This window comes from Lepidochelys olivacea (genome assembly GCF_965140295.1).
Source record: "Lepidochelys olivacea isolate rLepOli2 genome assembly, chromosome: 1".
Taxonomy (NCBI): domain Eukaryota; kingdom Metazoa; phylum Chordata; order Testudines; family Cheloniidae; genus Lepidochelys; species Lepidochelys olivacea.
Window position 1 is genome coordinate 207361811 of NC_140411.1, and position 25063 is coordinate 207386873.

Below are 25063 nucleotides of genomic sequence, written 5' to 3' on the forward strand. Positions count from 1 at the left end.
GTCACGGAATGTCAGGCACTGGGTCGCGGCAGCTCTAGTCAGCACCGTCGACTGGGCTGTTAAAAGTCCCGTCGGCAGCGCTGCCCGGCTAAGGCTGGCTAATTCCTACCGGTTCTGACACTGCGCTGCACCCCAGAAGCGGCCAGCAGCAGGTTTGGCTCCTAGGTGGGGAGGCCACAGGGCTCCATGTGCTGCCCCCGCCCCAAGCACAGGCTCCGCCCAGCCAATGGGAGCTGGGGGCGGGGGGCGGTACCTGCGGGCGAGAGCCGTGCAGAGCCATTTGTGCACTTCTGCCTAGGAACCGGACCTGCTGCTGCTGCTTCCAGGGCGCAGCGCGGTCCGTGGTGCCAAGACAGACAGGAAGCCTGCCTCAGCACCTCTGCTGCGCCATTGACCGGGAGCCGGCTGAGGTAAGCCCGCGCCCGAATCCCCTGACCCAGCCCTGAGCCCCCTCCAAACCTGGAGCCCCTTCCTGCACCCCAAACCTCCCATCCCAAGCCCCACCCCAGAGCCTGCACCCCCAGCCCAGAGCCTTGACCCCCTCCTGCACCCCAACCCCCTGCCCCACCCCTGAACCCCCCCAAATCTGGAGACCCCTCCTACACCCCAAACCCTTCATCTTCAGCTCCATTGGGTCCCGGGCATCAACAATTTTCTTCAACTGGGTCACCAGAAAAAAAGTTTTAAAACCACTGCTTTAGATTATAGAATTCACTGGGCTGGCTCGGGGGCTGGGTATATGTGATCTCAAGCTACCAACCAATAATTGATTTTCATCACTCTCCATAAGATGGAGATGACAATACTTCCATACCTTACCAGGGAGCTCTGAGGCTTTGATTCATTAACAGTCAAAAGGACTTTGGATGGAGGGGCTACTGAACTGTATCATTACTACAATGACAGGAACTGAGCTACAGTTAATCATGCCAGTAATTGACTTCTGAGGCTGTTTGTTTGGAGAGGGGAGTGGGTTCAATGTCCTTAATGTGAGAATCAATAATGTTCTATGCCTGTTGCTGTGACTTTGGCCAATAATCAAGCAAGGGCAGAAGTGAGGGCTCCCATGTTTTTCCAAAAAACACAGGCTGTATTAAACATTAACAGAACCAACCTGATCAGAAGGCTCCTGTTGCAGACAGCTTGCTTTTCCCTTGCCTCTGGTGAAGGCCTTGTGGATTGCAGCATGGGAAGATTGAGCAGGAAGAAGGCTGAGGATCCCAGGAGGAAGTCTCTCTTCGTTCTTGCCGTTGTCCTGCTGCTCAGCTCAGCATGTGCAGGTAAGGAGGGCACTGGCAGAGGCTCATGCGCCAGAGGTGGTGGGCAAGGAATTGGAAGATTTGACAGATGTGGATTCTGGCAGTGAATTCAATTGATGGTCCCTATACTACACAATCCAACATGTACATCAGGTCCCTGCTAGAGCCAAGTGAGTTTTGGTAAGAAAAGTGACTGTAGAAATGGCCCTTTCTTACCCAAACATATTGGTTCCACCACACGTGTCTGTGAGGCAGGTCCATCAACTTGGCTTTACAAAAGTTATTACAGCAACCCAATGATCAACTAAGTTTACATTGCAACATTTTTATTAGAAGTAGCTAAGTATGAGGTAGAAAGTGCCAGATGGGATGTTCAGTTTGGCAGGTTTAGTAAATTAGAAAACCGACTTCTGTCTTGAAAACGGAGCATGTCTGATCTGGAATAAGAAAGAAGATATGGGACCCTATGGTTGGTTTAAAAAAAATCACTGAAAAACTGTTCTCTTATGCTAAAATCCCATGGAACCTGCACTTCCTACATTGTAACTCCCTGCTCCTTCCCTCATTTGCTGCCAATTGGCGTTCATGGAAGGCACAGGACTGTCCTTTCTAATCAGCCTTGCTCAGTCATACCATTGATCACTTGCAGTCAGAAATGCAATCCCTGGGTTCAGTTCTCCCTTCCCCATCCACACAGGCATGGGTAAGTCCCAAATAAACTTCAGTGGGAGATTCTCATATCCTGCAGTGGGAGACTTGGGCCCTCGGTCTCTTGACTCTCAGTTTCTTGCATCACTCAACAATGGTCCCTCCAGGATATTTTTTAGTGTCCTCAGTTGGGATAATGAGTGATTTGTAAGGGGATTTGTAAGGTTGTTTAGAGAAGGAAAGAAAGTTTAGGGTGTAGTGGCGAGAGACTGAGCATGGGGAAGAGTCAAGCTTTTCAGTGGGGTTGCTGTGATGTTCCCCTGGTGTTATCTGAACCGGTGATCCGCTAGGTCACTCCAATCCTCGACTCTGGGAGCCAGCCTTACCCTGCTCTGCTGTGAGAACCCCCACTCCCGGGCTGTACATGCACAGCCTCTAGCATGTAAGCTGCTCCCAGCTACATGAGTGAGCACTTTTGGCCAGCCGAATGTACAACCAAATGACACTAGCCAATATCTCCAGTCCTAGACCCAACCCTAGGAACCTTGTCTTGCAGTGTCCAGTTATGCCCACTGGAGGCTGCAAGCTTATATGAGTTTGTCAATTTAACAAAGAAATTGATATATACCAGGCTTGTTATCTCAAGTGGAGTCTCTGACATGCTTCAAACCAAACACACTGCTTCAGGTAGAATAAACCAACAAATTTATTAACTACAAAAGATAGATTTTAAGTGATTATTGTCAAAGTCAGATTCAGGACTCACATAATTTGTCAGACCACTCTGTTTATTAGCAAAGCACCTTGCTAATGCACCCAGATGTGAGCCCCTCTCTGAGGCCCAAGATAACCTATTTATACAGCTAAGCCAAAGCCAATTTAACATAAGAGACAAAAGAAAGCAGAAACTGACAAATATACATACATATCTTATTTGCATACTAACGTTTACCAATCTCCTAGCTCAGTAGGAGCTCTAAGTTAATTAGTTTGAGGACCCATTGTCTCACACTACTTAATGTTTCTCTTCCTGACAATTATATTTCAACAAACCCTTCAAGTAGCATTTCTTTAATGAATTATAATTTCAATATAATTCATTCTACTTTCACATTATAAGTCAAAGCACAAGTCAGATTTGGTCAAATGAAATAAAAGCAAAACACATTTTAAGCTGATCTTAACACTTTCAGTGCCCTTACAAACTTAGATGCTTCTCACCAGAGGCTGGCTGCTTGCCCTTCATCCAGGCTCTCCCCTTTGATCAGCACTTCAGTTGCTTGGGGATGGTATCTGTAGATGGAGGTGGAAGAGAGAGAGCATGGCAAACATCTCTCCCTTTTATCATGTTCTTTCTTCCCTCTTGGCTTTGAAGCGCAAGTCAGGTTAGCATTACCTCATCGTAGTCCCAAACTGACAAGGGAAGGGGGGTGACTCACTCAAAAGTCCAACAGATCCATTGTTGCTGCCTAGGCCAGTGTCCTTTGTTCCTGTGAGGCTAGGCTGGGTTTGTCTCATACATGCCCTGATGAGGTGTGAACTGCCCCTCTGCTCCTGGAGAGTTTTGCCTGGGCTTGTTTTAAGCCATGAGGACACATTTTCAGCCTCATAACAATATACATGAAATTACAATCTATAACATTACTATAACAACAATGCTCAGTGCATCATGAGCCTTCCGAAGACACCAGATATGACAAACTTTGCACTGGATACCACACAATCATATTATAAGGTTGGACGTGGGGGTGCAGGGTGTTCCTCCAAGGTACAGAGCGTCACAGTTGCACCAAGAATGAATATGACCTACGAGGCACATTTTCAAATTGTCACCCGTGTCATTCCTGCACAATATATACGTGCATGTAAAAGTGTCACTGAGCATATAAAAATATAGTATTTCTGTAGTGTTCTCCATGCAAAGATTTTAAAGCACTTTACAACTAATAATATACTTAACTTCACAATATACCTGGCAGATTGCATACTATGATGATGGACTAAACAAAACACTAAGGGCTTGCTTATGTGGGGAAATTTACCAGCCTAACTACACCAATATAATTATACCACTCTAGTTAGACCAATATAACCGCCTGTGTTGACAGGGAGCTTATACTGCTTTCAGAATGACAAATGCAGCACACAGAATAAAAGACAACCCTTTGGGGCACTGTAGCAGATGTGCTGTCATGGAGGTGGGGGCTTGGAGCTCTGCCTTAAGGGACTGAAGAGGGACCTTACTTTGATCTCGAGTGATCCTCTCTGGCTGGTGTTCACTGTGTTGGTGATAGGATCTGGAGAGAGTCATCTCTAGATCTCCAGTGACTAAGAGAGAGTAGCCAGGTATGCTGGAGGGTGGAGGTGGAAAAACACATGCAAGAATTACACAGACCAAAGTGGACATGTGCTTCACAGAGGTATGTCAACAGTCTGAGCCTTTCTGAAGCCAGTCATTCATGATCAGAGCTTCATTGTGTCATGTGCTGCACAAACACGGAGCAAAAGACTGTCCCTGCCCCCAAAATGTCACAATCTGAATAGTTACAACTCTAGCTGATCTATCTGCTGGGGTTTCCAAGCCTGAGAATCACTGTTACTCCCCGCAGCGTCAGCAAATGAGAGTTTTGCTGCAGCTGAGCTGTGTGTGTCAGCTCACTGCCACACCAGCTTGTCTGCCTTGCCAGCAAACTCTTCTTGCCAGTCCAAACCTTGCCTAGCAGATAACAATCAGTGAACCCCAATTCCCAAGTTCCCCAGAGACGTGCTCAGCCCCTCACAGAACTTTATCTAGTTCACGGCTCCTTGAAAGAGAGAGTACACAGCAACTTATTAACTTAACTTGGGTTGACAAACCCTCCACTTCAACCAAAGCATGGAGATGGTTTATAGTGAAAAAAAAAGAGGTACATTCATTAATAAAAGGGTATCAGCTTAAGTGATACCAAGTATAAGGAATAAAGCTAGAAATGGTTACAAGCAAACAAAAGTAAGAATAGGCTTCTAAGACTTCGATCTAACTTAACAAACTAGAGTCCTTTGTTCAAAGAAGTTTTTCTCACCCATCTTTCTTCCAGTCTGGCTGACCAGTTTTTTAGCCAGGACCCTTCTCATATCTCAAAGTGCTTGGTTTCTTTGTCTCCTCAGGTGAAGGACAACTTAAATTAGTGGTTCTCTCCCCCTCTTGTCATAGTCCGGTAAACCTTTGAAATGTATTCTTGAAAAGGAAGCCCAGTTTCTCTTTCCTGCTGGGGTGTAGATGCCAGGCTGTTTTCTCCCACACTTGTCAGCTCTGTTTACCTTTTATGTAGATGTACCTTCATTGTGTCTGCCTGGCTGGTCAGAAAAGCAAATACACACTCTTTTATTGCTTGCCAAGCACATTTTAAGAACATAATTCCAGCACATATTTATAACTCTCTGTATATCCCTGTGCATATACCATGCAATGTTTTTTGGGACCAGCATGTTATCGTTTGTATACGATAGATTATGACAACAGTGTGTTAGGTGCAGTGAGTAGGTCAGGCCCGATGAGTTGCTGACACACAGTAGCAAACTATCAACGGGCCTCAGTGCCACAAGAGTACTATCCTCATTTTACATGGGAAATGGAGGCACAGAAAAATTAAGTGACCTGCTGAAGATCACACTGGAAGGCTGTGGTAGAGTAGAGAACTGTACCCCACTCACCAATGTCTCAGTGCAGTGCCCTAACTACAAGCCTATCGTCCCCCTCCCCTCCATTTGCTCTTTCCCAGTGGGCATACACAGACGAGGCATGCATGTTTTTGTTTCTTTCTCACTGCAGGGCATGAGACCTATGTCCCAGCACAGCCCTGCTCTGACTTTCAGACTGCAAGCTTCTTACAGGGCAGGAAACTTAAAGTCCAGTTTCTTCTGTTCACCTCCTCAAACCCCAGCTGTGGGCAGCTGATATCACTTGGCGATGACATCAAGAACTCCAACTTCAATACTAGCCTGGACACCAAAATAATAATCCATGGCTTCAGGTAAGCATAAACTGAGCTGGACACTTTCAGTCCCAGTGACCTCAGAGATCTCCTTCTCTCTCCTCATGTCATACCTCAGCAATTATTATTTATTATTTGTATTACCATAGCACCTAGGAGCATTGATCATGGACCAGAACCCCCTGGTGCTAGGCACGGCACAAACCCAGAATGAAATGATATTCCCTGCCCCAAAGAGTTTATAACCCACAATCAGGCAAGGTGCTTACATCAGAGGGGAAGATATTCCATGTCAAAAGTCCTGAATTTCAAAATGTCAGTGAAAAATCTAGTCAACATTTCTAATTCTAAACCAAAGGAAAAAAGGGAGAAAATGTTAATATACTTTTTGTGACTTTTTCACCCTCATCTTGAGACAAGCTGCAGAGCTGGTCAAAATACTTCAAATTTCAACTTTTCAATTAAATGTTAAAATTTCAAATATCCACAGGTTTTAAAAAACAGGGATATCCCCCCACCCCCTCCCAAAATTAGGTCTTTCCCCCTGTTTTTTTACTAGTTTTATTCATGAAGAGTCTTTGCTTTGGAGTTTTCTCCCTCTGTCCCCCCAGCCATTCAGTGCATGGATTTCTTAACCTGCTAGGAAGCCTGCCAAACCCACCTTTCTTCTTCTCATCCTGGAGGCAGGGAGTTTGAGCAAGGGTTTTTAAAGCTGTGGCCATTTGGTGGGTTTGTTTTATTGTGGGAGCATCAGCCAGCCCATAGTTGATTTTAAATCATGTTAGTTTAATTTCCGTGAAGGGTGAGACATTATAAAATGAAATCAATAAATAAAATACACCCAGAGGTAAATACATATCATTTTATGGAAGAGGAATTGTGACACAGAAAGCTTAAAGCCCAAATTTTTCAAGGTATTTAGGCATCGCTACACTCAGCATTGTAATGCCCAATTGATTTAGGAGACTAAACCTCATTTTAAAAGGGATTTAGGGACTTGTCAGCCAAAATCCAAATACCATGGACAATTGACAGGATTTTGGCTCTTAAGTGCCTAAATCCCTTTTAAGAATGGGATTTAGGCTTCTAAATCAATTTGGTGTTCCAGCGCTAAATGCCTTTAAAAATCTGGGCCTATGTGACTTGCCCAAGGTCTCTTAGCCAGCTGGTAGCAGAGCTGAGACTAGGAGCTCCTAGTGCCTACACCTCTATCCCATTGTTCGCTAGACTATACTCTGTCTATGGAAGGAAATTTCTTCTTGACCTCAGCTGGTGATCAGCTTAAGCACTACAGCAAGACTGACACCTCTGGCAATTTCACTCAAGCTGTTGTCACTGCAGGTGTTAGTTTTGGTCATGTAAATGTCTGATTTCTTTCTGACTCATAATGGGCAGGATGGTTATAGGTGAAAAGAGTCTGTGAACTGCAGTGATGGAAGGCTGTTTGGCGCAGTCTGATAGTAGACAAAACTTTCACCTACTGTATGGCAGTCCCAGCAGGGAGATTTTGAGATACCACCTGTAGCCGGGTAGTCACCCTGCTCCGGCCCTGAAGGGGTTAAAGCAGCCCTGGAGAGGCCTACAGCTGGGGAAAAGCTAGGCTGATTGCGGGAAGCAGCCACAGCTGGGACCACGCCCCAATCAGGGCCCAGCTGGCCCTTATAAGAGGGCTGTGGGCCAGAAGCAGAGGAGTCTTATTCTAGCCCTGGAGTGGGAAGGGCTAGTTGCCTGAGAGCAAGGCACCTGAGGTAGAGAAGGGCAAAGGGAGCTCTAACCTCATAAACACCCAGGCTGCAGGCAGAGGGGCAGCCTGGGAATAGGCAGAGGCAGCTGGTCCTACCCCCTTGTCTGTGATAAGTGGCTATTACAGACTGCAGTCTGCCTCAGTGAGTGGGAGCTAGATGATGACTGGCAGTAGCCACTGAGGCAAGGTGGGTTTAGAGGGTTGGAGGTTCCCCTGGGAGGGGAAACTCAGAGTGTGGGGGTCCTGCTGGGGCAGAACCCTGGGGTCTGAGAGGGACATGGGGCCAGCGGCAGGTGAGACACCAGCCTGCAGAGGGTGCTCTGGGATGGAAGAGCTGATTCCCAGGATGACTAGCAGGAGGTACTGTGCTAGTGAAGCATAGCCTTGCTACACCACCCCAGAGGGGAAGTCTGCATGTGTGCTTGCCCCATTTTGGAAGGCATCTGACATATTTATTTCTGATGGCTCACCAGAGCACTTGGCACAAAGCCCTCCTGGATCAATGGACTCATTGGTGCATTATTCCGAGCTGCCAAGGTGAATGTGGTCGCAGTTGACTGGGTTTATGGAGCTACAAGAAACTACCCTGGTGCTGTGGAAAATGTCATGGAGCTGAGCATAGAGATCTCTCGTTTCATCAGCAAGTTGCTGGTAGGTGGAAATGAATGTCTGGGTGGGAGGAGCATAGCCAAGGGACAGAAATGGGTGTGAATGCAAACCAACCCAGACAGTAGCTTCTACTCTGACCTTTGTTTATTCCATAATAAGCTCACTGCAGTGGTGAAACAGAATCTCCATCTTCCCAGATCCTCTTCCTCCTGAGTATCACAGCCCAGCTGTGCATTGAGCTCTCATCTGCTGCTCCAACCCATCACTCCATGGGTCTGTGTACTAAGGACTCTGCCTTTCTCCACCTCTTGACCCCTCTCACTTACCCTATTGTATAGCATTGTGTTTCACTATATTGCATTGTCCTGCCTATATCACAGGCCCTGCACAGTATTGTATCCTCACATATTGCAGGCACTGGCCTTGATCCTCCATTGCTTTCCCCTTATGTCATCGTTTACATCTGTGAAAAGTGGGTCTCAAACACTATCAAAGGCAAGGTGGTAGGATAAACGTGGTGTGTCCTGTCCCATAATACTGTATTGCCTCAGAATGTGTTGCCCTGTATCTGTTGCATCCCATTGTATTAACTAGGGCACGTGGTATCATATCACATCATATTGACCCTTATTCAGAAAACACTGACGTAAGTGGTTAAGTCCCATTCAAGTCAATGGAATCTAACCTATGCAACTAAAACCAATGAAACAACAAGAGAAAACAACATCAGCATGGGGTGGGGAGGTGACAAAGCTAGGAGAGAGACCTTGTCCTTCTTGGTCCTGCTGAAGGGACATCCAGGTGTTGGGGGTAGTGTCACCCAACTAGGAGGTTCACTCTGGAGCACTTCCCACAGAAGATAACCCGAGGGGAGGGAACAGAGTATGTAGGGGGCTGGAGGAGATGACTGCTCTGACTTGGAGTGATCTTGTGTCCATGATCAATATGTCAAAAAACCAAGTAAGGACAATATCAACCACTCTTCACTTCTCTCTGGTTAACCACCTTATGCACTGAGAAAAGCAGTGCAGCCCAGGAGCAGTGCACAGGACAGGAGGTCAGCAAACCAGGCTTTGCCACTCGCTGATCTGCTGTGACTGGGTAGATCACTCTTCCCTGTGTCTCTGATTTCCTATCTGTAAAATGGGGGTAAATAATAGTGATTTGCCTCTGAAAAGTGCTTTGAGACCCTGGGATGAAAAGTATTAACTATTATTCACTCCTCAGGTACTTGGAGTGTCAGGGACATCTGTGCACTTCATTGGAGTGAGCCTTGGAGCACATGTTGCAGGTCTGGTGGGGCAGTTCCATGGAGGCCAGCTGGGAAGGATTACAGGTATTGTAACATTGGGAGAATCCTGGACCCAATGGCCCTGAATTGTGAGGACAGAAAGAGCATGTCAAGGTTGATGGAAAGGGTTTGATAATGGTTCTTTAGCTGAGAAGTCTTGGGCTTGTGGGTACTTCTGAGCTACAGAGCAGTTCAGGAATGTGTTTGTGTGTGTTTTGGTTTTTTTTTATTCTTGGAATAATGGCCAGCAACCCTCTGAGCACAGGATTTCACTTGCAGGACTCACTGTTCAGACCGTGAAGAGCCTGTAACATTTTCACACACAGTCAAATAATAGAATTCACACCACTCACTGGGTGGGTGGAGACCAGTTGTCACTGCACCATCAGTAATGATGGGGAAATCTAGACCCCATGGGAATCAAAGCATTAATGCTTGAATAGTTTTGTATGTTCAGACTAATAACAAAGGATTGTGTGTGACTGACAGCAATAGGAATGAATTATAAAGAGCTGACCCTTTCAGCTCAGAGCTTCTACCATCTTAGAGGAAAAATGTCCTGGCTGGGAAGCCTAATTGGACCTCGTACCAAGGGAACCACAAAAAAAGCTTGCGTCAGATGGTCCTTGCTGGCCCCTCAGCACAAAGATCACTCCTATGCTTCCAATACAAAAGACATGCTTTCAAATGAATAGCTTTTATTTCGGATTGAGGAAGAACAAGAAGGAACAGTACAGCTCCCAGGAGAGAGCACAGTGTGTGTGACTCATTCTATAGAGCTGCCATGTTGAGCTAGCTCAGTCCCAGGGCACACTTTACACTCAGAGGTGCATTACATACAAGACAGTCCATCTAGCTACCTGCACCACAATCCTCTTCCTCTATATTTTAAAAAATGTACATTATTATGATTAGTTTAGTCTGATGTTAGATCTGTATGTTATGGCCCAAGGTATTTAGCAGAAGGGGAAATTGGCATTGCTCTTCCTGTTTCCTCAAGTCTTTTGAGATTCATCTTCAACAGTAACATTTTTATTTACATCTTCACCAGGCCTATAAAAGTAGCACCATTTTGCTCCCCAGTAATTACATGCTCACCAATCTCACATTCGGGGCCTTCTGCCCTTTCTGACCCTTAAACTTATAACAGTTGCCAAATGTGACTTTCTTCCTTTCCCCTTTTACCTCTGCCAAGTAAATTGTAGGCATCAATACCTTCTGACAATCCCCTTTTCCCCACTCATTCCTAACCTGTGATTTCACAAGTGTACAATCAATTATACCCAATTTCCTGTTCAATTTGCAGCCTGAAAATATTTGGATCAGCATCTGGGTTTCTTGGTGCTAACCTAAACTCTGCCAACCCAAGGCTGGGTCCAGAGTCAGCACTGGTTCTCCTGAAGGGGAAGAGGGTGGCAGTGTGTCTGCTGTTAAGACTTTAGTTCTATCTTGGTACAGGACTGGATCCTGCGGGGCCCAAGTACACAAAAGCCAGCCGTGAGGAGCGCCTGGATCCTGGAGATGCTCTCTTTGTGGAAGCCATTCACACTGATACAGACAGTAATCTGGTTTCTATTCTTTTCAGCCTACTGCTTCTCCCCACCCTGCCATCATCATTAATGACCAGGAACATGGTTAGTGTATAGCTGTTAGTGTGGCCCAGTGGCTAACTCCAAGGCCAGATTCACACATAGGCAAACCAGGCACCCACTTAGGGCCCACATTTTGGGGAGGGGGCAGGAGGGAGGTGTAGTTTTTTTTTAACTAATGCAAATTGATGTGCCAACTGAACTTCACTCACTTGAGTGAGTGGCATTGCAACCTGGTGCTTCAGGTTGTAGTGCCCCTCAAGTTTGGCCTGGCTGCCCCTGTCACTGAGCAGCGCTCCCAAGCAGCGGCAAGACCAGCAGCCAGTCCTGGCAGGTCTACAGCATGGTCAGCCCAGCTGCGGTGAGTGGACTATAGCGCTCTTTTCTATTAGAAGATGGGCCCAGAAAGTATGTTTGCCTAGGACCCAGTGTTGGGTTAATCTGGCCCTTGGTGGCTCTTCCTTCTAGGTCAGAAGATAATAGGTTCAAGTCTCACAGTAGGATGTAGTTGTGTTTTGGTTAGATTAGCTTTCCAGAAGGCTTAACTCAAATGATAGTAAAAATCTGGCCATGAGAGTTTTGTCTATACTAGAAGCCCCACCAACAATAGCACCTCTGAGAATTACATTGTCTGTGTCTACACTAGGGAAATTTATGATGTCAAAACTCTCAAGTACTGCTCTTCCCTTTGTCTCTTCATCCCCAGCATCTGAAAGCAGCAGGATCAATGAATGGGCAGCAAGTCAGGTGGAGGAACACAGAGCTTCTGGTGGGACCAGCTCAGCATACTCCTGCTTTTGCCAGGAGAAGATTGTTTGTTTCTGCAGAAACAAATAGTCCAGTTCCTTCAACATTGGGCAGGGGAGAAGGTTCCCTTTCAATTTCCATGCAACCTGACAATATATTGCCATTAAAGATTCCCTGGCACCTTTTGCAAAGATTGGGGTGCAAGACCTCACCTTATGTCCTCTCTGATCATTGCATACTGCTCCCAAAATGCCCCTGGAGATTTCAATTCAATATTCTATGATTCTTCTTCACTTCCTCTCCTAAACTGTTATGCCATGCTGATGGGCTCTGATGTTCCCAGTGATTCCTGTGAGTATGTAGGGCCTCACTGCTCCTACTTCCACTGACTTCAGGGGAGTTACTTCACATTTATTCTGCTGTAAGCAACAGCAGAATCAGACCCAGAGATAGTACAATTACTTAGTAACCTTTCTAAAGTGCTTAGAGGCCAATTTAGATGGAAGATATTATAGAATATAATGCTTTGCACCTTTCTGTAGCACCTTCCCCCTGAAGACCACAGAGCTCTTTATAGAGATTTATTAATTAAGCTTCATAACTGCCGGGAGGTAAGTCAGTATCATTTCCATTTTACAGCGCGGGGGAAACTGTTGCCCAGAGACATTAAGTGATGTGTCCAAAAAATACAGAGAGCATCAGTGGCAGGGCTAGACATGGAATCTAGGCCTCCTGACTCCCGTTCCTGTGCTCTAACTGCTATATATCACTGCCTCTCACAGATAATTATGCAGGACAAGAACATGGAAAAAGTTTTGCCCTTCATCACAGCCCATCACCTTCTCTTGCAGAGAAGTCATAATGGTGACTGATGACCTCACAGTCATTTTGTGGGGAAACACCCTGTGAAGTCACAAAGCCAGGACACTTACATCACAGGGGATCAGGCAGGGTAGACCATGAGGGAGGGGGAAACAACTTCTAATTCAGTTGCCGATCTCTGCAAAGGGTAAAGGGAAAAACCACAAAAAGGTGACCAGAGAATCATTTTCCAAATTAAGGTTTCTCACTTTCAGTTTCCTTTAGTGTGAAAGTCCCATTAAAACAAAGGCCCAGGTGAACACTCTGCTCCCATCCCTATGTACTGAAGCATGGAGGAATCTGTACAGTGAAAACAGTTGGCAAGACACCTAAAATTCTCCCTTAGTCTGGTGAAGAAACCACCATATTGTGTGTGGGCCTGGGGCCAGCTCGGATACTGTTAAGTACATCCTGTTCTTAGGACCTTGGAACATGGAAACTAGCAGCTTCCTCTAGAATGTTTCCCTAGAGAAGGAGGAGCAAGAATAACAGCTCAGTGGGGTGGTTTTTTTTTTTCTCCTTTCAGATTTTGGTATCCGGATTCCTGTAGGCCATATTGATTATTTCATTAATGGAGGCAAAGACCAACCTGGATGCCCCCGGTTCATCTCCTCAGGTGAGAAGGATTCACGGCAAGTTGTCAAGGGACATTCCCTTCATTCCAATCAGTCAGCCTGTAAAGCTACTGCTTGACTAACAGTTCCCACCTGAGCCAGGGCAGGGGTATGGCAGACATTACAGCAGGACAGTAGATGTATAAAGGACAAGCAATCTTGCCCAAGCTGCCTCTCAGCATTCAGAGAAGAAGAATAACCAGATAACACTATCTATGGTTATGCAACAACATAACAGCTGAAACGCAAAGCACCCTGAGGCCAGGTTTCCACTAGAAACTTTTGCCTGTACCCAGGGCGTGATTTTTTTAAGTGATATTTCTATACCAGCAAAAGCCCTAGTGTAAATGCAGCTCTACCAGCAAAAAAAGTCATTTTGCCAGTGTAAGGGGGTTTATTTCTTCACCTTCTCACTTCCCTGGTCCTTCTCACATGAACAGAGAGCAACAATACCTAAAGTCCAAAGGTGAAAACAATTCAATGTTTATTGGGGTGAATTTCCAGAAAGCTTAAATCCAAGTTCCCTTTTCCTTATTTTCAAATCCCAACTTACTTCCTGTTTTCCCCTAATTTATATAGTAATATTCTTAGCTATACCTTAACCAATCATTCTACTGAAATTTAACTAACCAATCCTAACATATTGAAACATGATGATTTAACCAATTATATCCCACCACCTTAATTAGTTTACACCCAGCAAAATTAATTATACAGCAGACAATCACAGAACCAGACAGATTATACAGACAAACAATATGGAAATGGGGACTATAGTGAGAGAACAATAAAGAAATGAGGATTTCATATCCCAGCTACTGATAAGTGAGTTCCTGCCAGACAGGAAGCTATCAACCTAAATTTCCTTTTACATCTTCTAGGCACTTTCCTTTCTCTGGAGGCGATAGGCATTATCAGGGCAGGAGTGTATTCCTAACAGCCCAGTAGCACCTTATTTCAATGTGACTAGTTTAGAACGCGGGTTGCTTCCCAGCTTATGGCTGCCTCTGCTGCTTAGCCAAAGGCTTTGGCCTAAGAACAGGGCCTCAGACTGTCACAGTGAAAAAGGCCTTATACAGTCAGACAGTGACTTTGATTCTTTTTTTATACCTCTATAACTAGCTAAATTATAAACATACCTAAATTCTTAAAGTATAGGCCTTTCCAGACAGGCCTGAATATCTCTATCCTAACAGCCAGTATCTCTTATTTCATTTGGGGAACCAGTATAAGCTATAACAGCAAAAAAACCTTTTCTTCTGGCATATGCTGCATCTAAACTGAGAGGGCTTGTCAGTGCAGCTTTGCTAGCAAACCTTTTCTAATGTGGATTAGGCCTTAGAATTCACCATATATAGGGCTCTCCAGCCACAGGTCTCAGAGCATTTTATAAAGATGGATGAGTATCTGTAGCTTCATTTTCTAGATTGGGGAAACTGAGGCACAGAGGTCAAGTGAATTGCTCAGTCACACAGTGAGTTAGAGGCAGAACTCGGAGCTAATACCTATGACACCTGAATTGCAGCCTTTTACTTAGTCCACAGCTGCCCAGGAAAGGATGAGTGGAGGGGATTTTGGATAAAATTTTCAAAGTCGCCTAAGTGACTTGATTTTCAGTGGGACTTGGATGCCTAAATTGCTTAGGCACTTTTGAAAATTGTACCTGATGTGTCCTTCGCAGACAGAATAAAGTTTCTTAACTTGCACCCTAGCTATTACTGTGCTGGGCTCCTTAGAAATGCAGAGTCCATATTGGATCAAGAGGTCAGTCCCTTCATGGTCCCCTTACCTGTAGTCTTGCTTTATCTTGCAGGGTATAACTATCTGATCTGTGATCATATGAGGGCGGTACATCTCTATGTCAATGCCCTGGAGAATTCCTGTCCTATGATGGCATTTCCATGCTCAAGTCATGAAAATTTCCTTGCTGGCCACTGCCTGGAATGTTTCAATCCTTTCCTGCTCTCCTGTCCCAGAATAGGTATGATACCAGCCTGGGAACTCCACTGCCCAAAGGGAGAGGAGAGTAGAAACCTGAAGGTCTTTGATTGGATTTTTTTGAGCTGGGAATGGTCAGGAACTACTGGATTTCAGCTGTGGGGTGAGATGTAAAACTAAGGTTGTGAACACCTACGGCCATTGAACACCCTATGGTACATTCCATAAGGGCAGGAAATGAATCTGAACAAATACCCCAGATCTAGCCCCCTGCCAAAGTCTGCAAAAGGTCAGATTTGCAGCTGGCCCCTCCCTCTGAATGGGCTGAATCCGAATTCCTCTGAACTTGGGGCAGGTTAGAAACCGGAGTTCAGATCTGGAATCAAATTCTGTGGTTTGGGACCAACTCTAGTCTCCTGGCCAAATTCCAATGTGAGTCATTGAATTCCTGCTCAGGGCTTGTCTACACTAACACTTAGTTCACAGCAAGCTGGGGTGTAAATCTATCCTGCACTAGCCTGCTGCGCACTAAGTGTCCGTGTGGACCCTGCTGATACACACTAACGGTTCATTTGTGCACTTTGGTTTACTCCCATTTCATCAAAGCACAGTAAGGAGCTGTTGTGGACCCTGCTGATGTGCATTAACAGCTCCTTACTGCACTTTGATGAAATGGGAGTAAATCAAAGTGCACAAATGAACCGTTAGTGCGTATCAGCAGGGTCCACACGGACACTTAGTGCGCAGCAAGCTAGTGCAGGGTAGATTTACACCCCAGCTTGCCACATAATGTTTGTGGATAAGCCCTTACATTCCCCCCTGCAGTTTCAATAGGAGACGCTGTTCACTTACCTGTCTAACCAATGTGCACTGAAGTCAAAAAGTTTGGCTAGTTCAGAGAAGCAGTCAGTGTTTACCCTAAACTGAGCTGAACCTAAACTTCAACCCGTTTGATATTCACCCATTGCTCCTACAGCAGTATGCTGGTCAGCAGTATCTCTGTTCACCCCAGAGGTGGCTGCATTCCAGTACTGGGAAAACTCTCTTCCTCTCCCCTGAGGCTGAGCTGTGCTGGGGGGTGCAAGGAGGTGCGTCACTGGAAAGCCACTGACTGGAAGCATTTTGCCCCTGAAAGGCATGGCACGTTCTGTTGTGCATTCCTCCAGCACCAGAGGAGTCACTAGCCCTCCCCCCAGCACAGCCAGCCTGGTTTCCCTAGGTACACACTGCACAAAGTGAGGGTGAAACTGTACCACCCTGACTGGGAAGCCTTTTTACACTCATTTGGGACAGGTGCAAAGGATGGCACAGACTGCAGGGCCGTGGGGAATCAGGCCCAGAGGCTACAATGGTGTCGTCATGGAGCATGCCTGGATGCCCTGGTGACTCTCCTTACTGCTGGCTGTCCTAGTGGTCACAGTGGTGTGACACTGGGTGTGCTGGTGAAACCCTGCAATGGAGAGTAGCTGGGATGCAGACACTGTGAGCCTGGTCCTGATCTCACTGACGCAGGGGGTTAGTAAACACTATTTTGATCCACATCAAAATAGTGGGATAGGTGAGAAGTGAATCAGGTGTTCCTGCCAACCATTCCCTCAGGGCCTTTCCCCTTCCACCTTGGTTTCATTTCTTCCCCTAGGGCTGCTGGAGCGCGGTGGAGTCAGCGTGACAAAGCTCCCCGAGGAGGTGAAGGTTTACTTGGTGACCGCCTCCTCAGCCCCATACTGCAGTAAGTAGCAAAGAGAAGGAAGCCAGGCTGGTGGCATGAATGAACTGTGGAGACTTTCCATTTATGCCAGTGCTCCTGAAGAGAGTCACTCTGGTTGCCTGGAATGTGTCAGTCCTTCCCCTGCTCCCCATGGAAACTGCAGGGGGCTCTGAGAAATGGATTAAGGGGGTATCTGGCTTCATGGTAGCTTCTGTAAATCCCTCAATACCTGCTGCAGAAGTGCTGTATTGTTCTGTGCCATGTTCCTCAGCGAGGGATAACAGACATTGCTGTGCCCCTCTCACATGCTCCTCAGCAAGTCTCCCTATCCCTAGGCCTCCTTCAGCAGCTGTACATTGGCAAGGGGCACTGCTTTCACCAGCTGCAGAACATCACTGTTACAAATGCTGGGCTAACCCAAGCCACTGTCCTATTCTGAGTTATGGGCCAGCTTCTCCATCCAGTTCAATACCCAATGGCTCCTGGTGAGATACTCCATTTTCCACAGGTGTACCTGAGAGTAGAAATTGGCCCTAGAAGGCATTTGAGATCTGGCCCTTAGTCTCCAGGAGTGTGGCATGAAATGAGGCTATCGAGGATAAGAGGCCTGATTCTTCTTGCATTTCCACCAGTGTAACTCCACTGGTCTCGGTGGAGTTACCCCTGATTTACACCAATATGAGAGCAGACATAGGCCCGATGGCTCCCACCGACACCTTCATTTTCTCTCTGCCACCCTTCCCCCTCTCTGGCTCTGTCTGTGTCTGTCTGACTCTCACTCTCAGAACAGAACGGTGAGGAATGGAGTTTTGTCAGTAAACAAATATGTCCAATCGACCAGGCAGCCTGTTCCCTTTTTATGTCAAAGCTCTGCTTAATCTTCTCCATACGGTGCTGGAGAGGTCATAGCAGGCAGGGGGTGAGGACAGACAGCCCTCCCATTGCTACAAGGCGAGGGTTAATGCTGAAGGCATGGTCATAGAATATCCGGGTTGGAAGGGACCTCAGGAGGTCATCTAGTCCAACCCCCTGCTCAAAGCAGGACCAATCCCCAATTAAATCATCCCAGCCAGGACTTTGTCAAGCCTGACCTTAAAAACTTCTAAGGAAGGAGATTCTACCACCTCCCTAGGTAACGCATTCCAGTGTTTCATCACCCTCCTAGTGAAATTTTTTTTCCTAATATCCAACCTAAACCTACCCCACTGCAACTTGAGACCATTACTCCTTGTCCTGTCCTCTTCTACCACTGAGAATAGTCTAGAACCATCCTCTCTGGAAGTTGAACCAACTCTCAGGTAGTTGAAAGCGGCTATCAAATTACCCCCTCATTCTTCTCTTCTGCAGACTAAATAATCCCAGTTCCCTCAGCCTCTCCTCATAAGTCATGTGTTCCAGACCCCTAATCATTTTTGTTGCCCTTCACTGGACTCTCTCCAATTTATCCACATCCTTCTTGTAGTGTGGGGCCCAAAACTGGACACAGTACTCCAGATGAGGCTTCACCAATGTCGAATAGAGGGGGACAATCACGTCCCTCGATCTGCTCGCTATGCCCCTACTTATACATCCCAAAATGCCATTGGCCTTCTTGGCAACAAGGGCACACTGCTGACTCATATCCAGCCTGTAGTTCCCAGGATCCTCCTCCTTCCCTTTTTTAAAGATTGGCACTACATTAGCCTTTTTCCAGTCATCCGGGACTTCCCCCGTTCGCCACGAGTTTTCAAAGATAATGGCCAATGGCTCTGCAATCACAGCCGCCAATTCCTTTAGCACTCTTGGATGCAACGAGTCCAGCCCCATGGACTTGTGCACGTCCAGCTTTTCTAAATAGTCCCTAACCACCTCTTTCTCCACAGAGGGCTGGCCATCTACTCCCCATGCTGTGATGCCCAGTGCAGCAGTCTGGGAGCTGACCTTGTTTCTGAAGACAGAGGCAAAAGAAGCATTGAGTACCTTAGCTTTTTCCACATCCTCTGTCGCTAGGTTGCCTCCCTCATTCAGTAAGGGGCCCACGCTTTCCTTGACTTTCTTCTTGTTGCCAACATACCTGAAGAAACCCTTCTTGTTACTCTTAACATCTCTTGCTAGCTGCAGCTCCAGGTGCAATTTGGCCCTCCTGATTTCATTCCTACGTGCCCGAGCAATATTTTTATACTCTTCCCTGGTCATATGTCCAACCTTCCACTTCTTGTAAGCTTCTTTTTTATGTTTAAGATCTGCTAGGATTTCACGGTTAAGCCAAGCTGGTCGCCTGCCATATTTACTATTCTTTCGACATGTTGGGATGGTTTGTCCCTGTAACCTCAATAGGGATTCCTTGAAATACAGCCAGCTCTCCTGGACTCCTTTCCCCTTCATGTTAGTCCCCCAGGGGATCCTACCCATCCGTTCCCTGAGGGAGTCGAAGTCTTTCCTGAAGTCCAGGGTCCATATCCTGCTGCTCTCCTTTCTTCCCTGTGTTAGGATCCTGAACTCAACCAACTCATGGTCACTGTCTCCATCTATCTCCCAGATTCCCATCCACTTTTGCTTCCCCCACTAATTCTTCCCGGTTTGTAAGCAGCAGGTCAAGAAAAGCTCCCCCCCTAGTTGGCTCCTCTAGCACTTGCACCAGGAAATTGTCCCCTACAGCCAGGGACTTGTGCCCTCATTCTGTCGTGTGCTGTCTGTTGCCCAGTGTACCACAGCCTGGTGGAGTTTCACTTGCAGCAGAGGAGAAGCTTGGTCACCAACCTTGAGATCACCTTCCGCAGCAGCAATTCTACAGCCAGCGTGAAGATCACCATGTGAGTGACAATGTGTACCTCTGACCTGTCTTTACTCCCTCGTCTTCCTTGTTGCAGGAGCAAGGATGTCTTTCTAAGCCATGTACGTGCATAGCAGTAGCACAAATGACCACATGCAATCACCACCAGGTGTCCTGGTAATGTAACTGAGTAGTTGATAACCGAACTGCTGGCAAAGAGACGGACATCTAGCAAATACCAACCAGACTCTGGCCATACATACCTGACTCATCAGGCAGCTGTCCTGATGACCCTGAGATGTGAGTTGAAAATGGCAGTAGGGACAGAAGCATTTGTGTGCAGCAGGACATAGGTTAACTAATCCGTTGTAACTGCAGTTACTCAGCAATGAACCTGGGAGAGGAGAATCCACTGAGGCTGGGGACAGAGGCAGGTTCAGGACAGTAAGATCCATCTGGAACGTGCCATCTTCCCCCAAATTGTATCTTGAATTAAAGGGCCAGATTCTTTGACCTCTCCCTGCCCTGTGTGCTAACTCCTCTGGGATTTCCCCAGTAAAGAAGAGTGCCCAGCAGGCACAGAGCCAGTCTTGCTGGTTCCTACAGCTTTGTCCCTCCCCTCGACCCCCAGCACAATAGGCAAGGTGGGGCAGGGAGGAAGAGAGCAGAGCATGATGCAGGATGTGTGCAAGGGGCCCAGGCCAGAGCAGCACTAGAGCTAGCTCCCAGATGGCCCCTTTCTGTTGAGCTGAGCAGAAACTCCGCTCAGCACAAAGTCTGGTCCGGACCTTTGAAGTATGCTGCCTCTATGCCTGGGACCAAGAGCAGCAGGTCTGACATACTCAGGGAGGGGCTGTTTCTAGGGGATTTCCAGCCTGGCCAGTAACAAGAAGCATTTAAATCTCCACTGATTTCCAGCCTAATGTTGCAGACCAAAGAAGTTTAGATGAATTCAGATAAGCAGCCAACCTTCGGGAGCTTGAACAGATGCAAATCAAACCTCTGAGTTACAGGCAAGTTCAGCCCAGGAAAGTTTAAAGCCAGGTCTACATTTCCCAACAACGTGTGTGTGGGTGCTTGGATCTGGGCCCCGCTCTACTCTAAACCTTGGTGGCTCAGTTATGACTATTTGAGACCAACAGCCATTCGGGTCATTTAAGTATGTCCACCAGGTGGTGTGTGAGCTCAAGAAGGACAGGACACGTGGGAATTGGTTGGGTTACAGATAGAGCTGTCTGAGAATACAAAATTTGTATCTGTATCCAATCCGCACTTAAATAGGTGACCAGACTTGCAAGCATGCTAAATGCTCAGCAGCTCCCAGGGACTTCAGTAGGATTTGTGGGTGCTCAGCACTGCTGAAAACATGTTGGGGGGTTTTTCATGCCTAAATATGGAGTTAGGACCCTAACTGTAGACACCCAGCTTTGAAATGTTTGGCTATCATGCGCTCAGTCCCGCAGAGCCTCCGCCCACAGCACTCCCATTAAAGTCAAACAGAGTTCCCCGCACACAGGATTACTGGTGATACAATTAACCAACCCTCTTTGAAACCCAGTGACTCTCTTCCTGTTTGTGGGGGTGCATCCCACACGTTGAATACATGCTGCAGAAAGAAGGATTTCCCTTGGTTTGTTTTACATTTTCTTGACATGCATTTCTCTTATTTTCTGAGAACTGCAAACCAGACACAGTGAGCCAAATTCCTTCCCATGTAACTCCACTAAAATCAATGCTATTACAGTAGGGATTAATAGGCCTCATTGTTCTTTATAAAACAGGCTTTGTCTTAGTGGATCTGATCAATAGTCCTTACAGTCCATTACCCTCTTGCTGGCAGTGGCCAGCACCTGATGTTTCAAAGAAGGCAACATCCCCCACCCCACACTTTGCCCACTTCATAATGCTCCTGGCCATCTGTGCAATGTTTAGTGCTGTATTTGATGGAGTGTCAGGATAGGATTACAAGACAGAGGAACAGAGGAGTGAACATTTGCTGATCTGGGGGAGCTGCTTTAATCATGTGGTATAAGAAGAAAGATACACATCCATACCCACACATTCTCCAGCCTTTGAAGAGGAAGGGCATATAACAGAGATCCCCCTGGAATAGGAGAGGGGTCTATTGGGGCAGAGCCTCCCACCTCTCATGAAGTGTAAGATTGCCATAGAAGGATCCTTAGATCTCACCAAGTGCTATGAGGGTTCCTGTTAACAACCCCACCATCTCCAATGTTTCAGTAGACACCTGTGACTCCATCCTCCCTTGCATACTCACACGCTACTGTGGTTTGGCCCCTTGTTCTCATTCACATCCCTCCCTCTGCCTTGCAGACCTAAGCAGCAGCAGCTGGGCAAAGGGGTGCTAGCTCATCCAGTCCCACTGTGCCAGATAGAGGTGGTAATGCTGAAGTATCTCCCCAAGTTGCAGATCTGGAAGAAGGACAAGGCCATCATCGTTGGCAAATTCTGTACAACCGCACTGCCTGTCGGTAATCGGTAAGCAGGAGACATCCCTTTATCTCACTCCAGCCAGAGAGCCTTATTGGCCTGCTCAATGCTTCGGCTTCTCACCCTGTGCGAGAGCCTAGCTTCTCTTGGAGTCACACAGAAGCTAAGCATGTTAGTTAGAGCTTCTCCCCTTTGTCTTCTCTGGCTGTTGCTGGGTACCACATACAGCAGAAATGAAGGAAATATTGGGGAAGGGCTGAGGTGCCACAAAGGCCCCCAACCCTTCCTTTGCATGCACACACATAGAGACAATTCAGGAAATGAATTACATGGGAGACACCCCCTGATTTTAACGGACGAGCCCCACTGCTTCTTGGAGAGGAAAAGGCCCCTGGAAAATTGTCCTATATACCCTATGGGTGTGAGAGAGAACCACCTGAGTTATGGTCCCTATCTCCATCTATCCCCTGTGATCTAGCTGAGCTAGACCCTGCTGCTGTGAGGGAAAAGGCTGCTGCTCCAATCGGAGCCCCACCAGGGGGCTTAGAGCAACAGTGAAGAGCTGCCAAAGAAAATCTGCACTGGTCATTTCTATTAGGGCTCATTCTTTTTGTCCTCATCTGCCCTCTCCACCCTATCCCACTCACTTTGGGTCTCTTCTGGAGAAGAAGCGAGCACCTACTGAGCACCTGTCAGCATAGGGCCTTGATTGTTCTGAAATCAGGGGGAGCTTCTGATGTCTGGGCCCAGGGCAGCCATTTTGCTGCCAGGTGGCATTGTCTGTGCGGCTGTGCCAGAGACTGTGAACCAGTAACCATTAGAGCGGGACAAATGTTTGGGGGTTTTCTTTTTTTTTTTTACAAATTATTTTGTCACCAAACAATGCATTTCGACAGGTTTGGGGTTTTTTTTGGCAAAAAAAATTGAAAAAATTGGTTTCATTTCAAGAAGACTAGATTATTTTCCCTGGATTTTAAATTTTTAAATTCAGCCTCTGAACCAAAAAATCCATTATTTGCAGAACTGTAGTTAACATCCAGCCCTAGTTAGCATCTTGAAAGCAGGAGTAACCAAAAGCAAACCCATCTAACCTGGATGAGGTTCTCACCCTAATGCAACATTCCCGACAACCAGTGTTGTGTTCCCAGCATCCACACAGAGAAGTTAGATATAAACGTAAATACTCTCAATGGAAGGTTGCAACGTAACACTACTTTATTGTTTAGAATTCAGAACAATAACACACATGATCCCAAAAACAGAGTGAGACAAAGCAGGCTGCTCCCTAAGGCAGAGAGGCACACTTCACCCCACCTTTCTTTAAGCTGGCTCTTTCCAGTCTGACTGATTGCATGCTTTGCTACAGAGCCCACTAGCCTACATGCAGGACCAGGAACCCCCCTCCCCCCCCACACACTTAAAGTGATAGCTTGCACTTCCAACACAGTCCTTGATATACCCTAAGCAGCCCTTTTGACTGCACCCCATAGTCATTAGGAGACATGCTCCTCATTTTATGCCTAGAGAGCCCACCCACCTGAAAGCTAAACAGAGCTGGGCCTTTGTACAGGTGCATAAGCAGGAGAGGACACAAGAAGCCGCCCCACTCTCAGACCCCCACACGGAGAGAAGGTACTATTGTTCCTCCAGAGTTCTTTTGAGGACTGTTCCTTTCCAGCGCCCCCTGGAGAGCAAAAGACCCACAAAGGTGCTAGGGGAGTGGAAGAGTCATGACCTTATGTCCTCCACACCAGCTTGCAAGGACCAGCTGGACACACAGGGGAGCACATGCTGCACCTTCTAAAAGGCTGGTGCAGCAGCTGTGATCCCTTGCATGCTGGAGTTCTGGGAAGCATTGGGCTTCCCCTTCCACAGCACCCCCCAGTCAGGACTGTGCCTAGATGGTACAATCTGGCCCATCACCTCTGAATGTTTGGGTACAATGTCAAAGCCAAATTTGAGGCTTCAGCGTGTGATGCCAATTCCATGTGTATTGGCCTGGCACCCTGTGGAAGCCCATATTCCTCAACACACTGTCCTCGCAGAGAAACACAAAATCTGAGACTCCCCTAACTAATGCAGCAGCGACCGCAAGAGGTGGAGATCAGAGAGAGCCCCTCTGGGGCTAGTCCTTTGACACCAGCAGGTTCTCGCCCTTGGTTGTTTTAAGATTTGCCTAACTCCTGTGTGCTTCTCTCACAGTGAGAAGATATTTTGCCTGTCTCAGCATCTGTCCCTGACAGCAAGCAGGCCCCTTGAACATGACCTGGTGGTGCCCTGTGCATAGGAAAGTCCCCTGGAGTGTGCACAGGCACAATACTGGGCTCCAACATTTACTTCCTCCCTCTGGACGATGCTTCCTCCAAATAGGACAGAACCAGTTGGATTTTTCATCAACCCACCTTGGGGACAGAATGAATAACAGCTCTGGGAAGAGAAATGCTCTGCTGAAAGGAAAGACTATGGTCAAATAGAGCAGCTGATTGGCAGTTAGGACTTGTGGCCTCTATTCCCAGCTCTACAAATGCGCCATTGTGAGACCTTGGACAAATCGTTTAATCTTGGTTTCCCCCTCTGTCAAAAGGGGCTGATAATGCTCATCTCTCAGGAGGATTGTGACAGTTGGTTAATTCCTTAATGTTTCTAAAGTGCTTTGAGATCTTCCCATTAAACGCCGCAGACATGCGAAGTATTATTGTTATTAGAGAACGTGCAGCAGTGTGGCTCCGGTTTTTTATGGGAAGGAGTCATTCCCCTAGCAACACACACACACATAGATGTGAAAATAACTAGTCCAGGCCATGGATGCCTACAGAGTCTGAGGCCCTCTTGATTTCATGAGTGGTCCTGCAGTGTAATCAGCATCGATCTGTTTTCT

The 25063-nt window shown here is 46.9% G+C and overlaps 1 protein-coding gene across 2 annotated transcripts; it reads left to right on the forward strand.

Moving 5' to 3' along the window:
* The first annotated feature begins 291 nt into the window (after nt 1-291).
* Nucleotides 292-24894, forward strand: PLA1A (phospholipase A1 member A). 2 transcript variants are annotated; one of them, XM_084616691.1, is made up of 12 exons: nt 292-410; nt 1108-1280; nt 5719-5920; nt 8099-8276; nt 9462-9570; nt 10984-11085; nt 13249-13338; nt 15150-15317; nt 16914-17003; nt 19666-19774; nt 22069-22233; nt 24388-24894. In XM_084616691.1, exons 2-12 carry the CDS (start codon nt 1187-1189, stop codon nt 24470-24472), a joined length of 1392 nt encoding a protein of 463 aa, XP_084472817.1. In that variant the 5' UTR covers nt 292-410; nt 1108-1186; the 3' UTR covers nt 24473-24894. The 2 variants fall into 2 exon arrangements, with proteins under 2 accessions (XP_084472817.1, XP_084472818.1); XM_084616692.1 differs by having other exon boundaries at nt 293-410; nt 1139-1280.
* The last annotated feature ends 169 nt before the right edge of the window (nt 24895-25063 follow it).

Bases quoted from the DNA above. Each gene is read 5' to 3' on its own strand.
- PLA1A (XM_084616691.1), top strand. From the start codon at position 1,187: ATGGGAAGATTGAGCAGGAAGAAGGCTGAGGATCCCAGGAGGAAGTCT. The intron at 19,775-22,068 runs GTGAGTGACAAT...TCTGCCTTGCAG, and splicing joins GCCAGCGTGAAGATCACCAT to ACCTAAGCAGCAGCAGCTGG. The intron at 22,234-24,387 runs GTAAGCAGGAGA...CTTCTCTCACAG, and splicing joins GCACTGCCTGTCGGTAATCG to TGAGAAGATATTTTGCCTGT.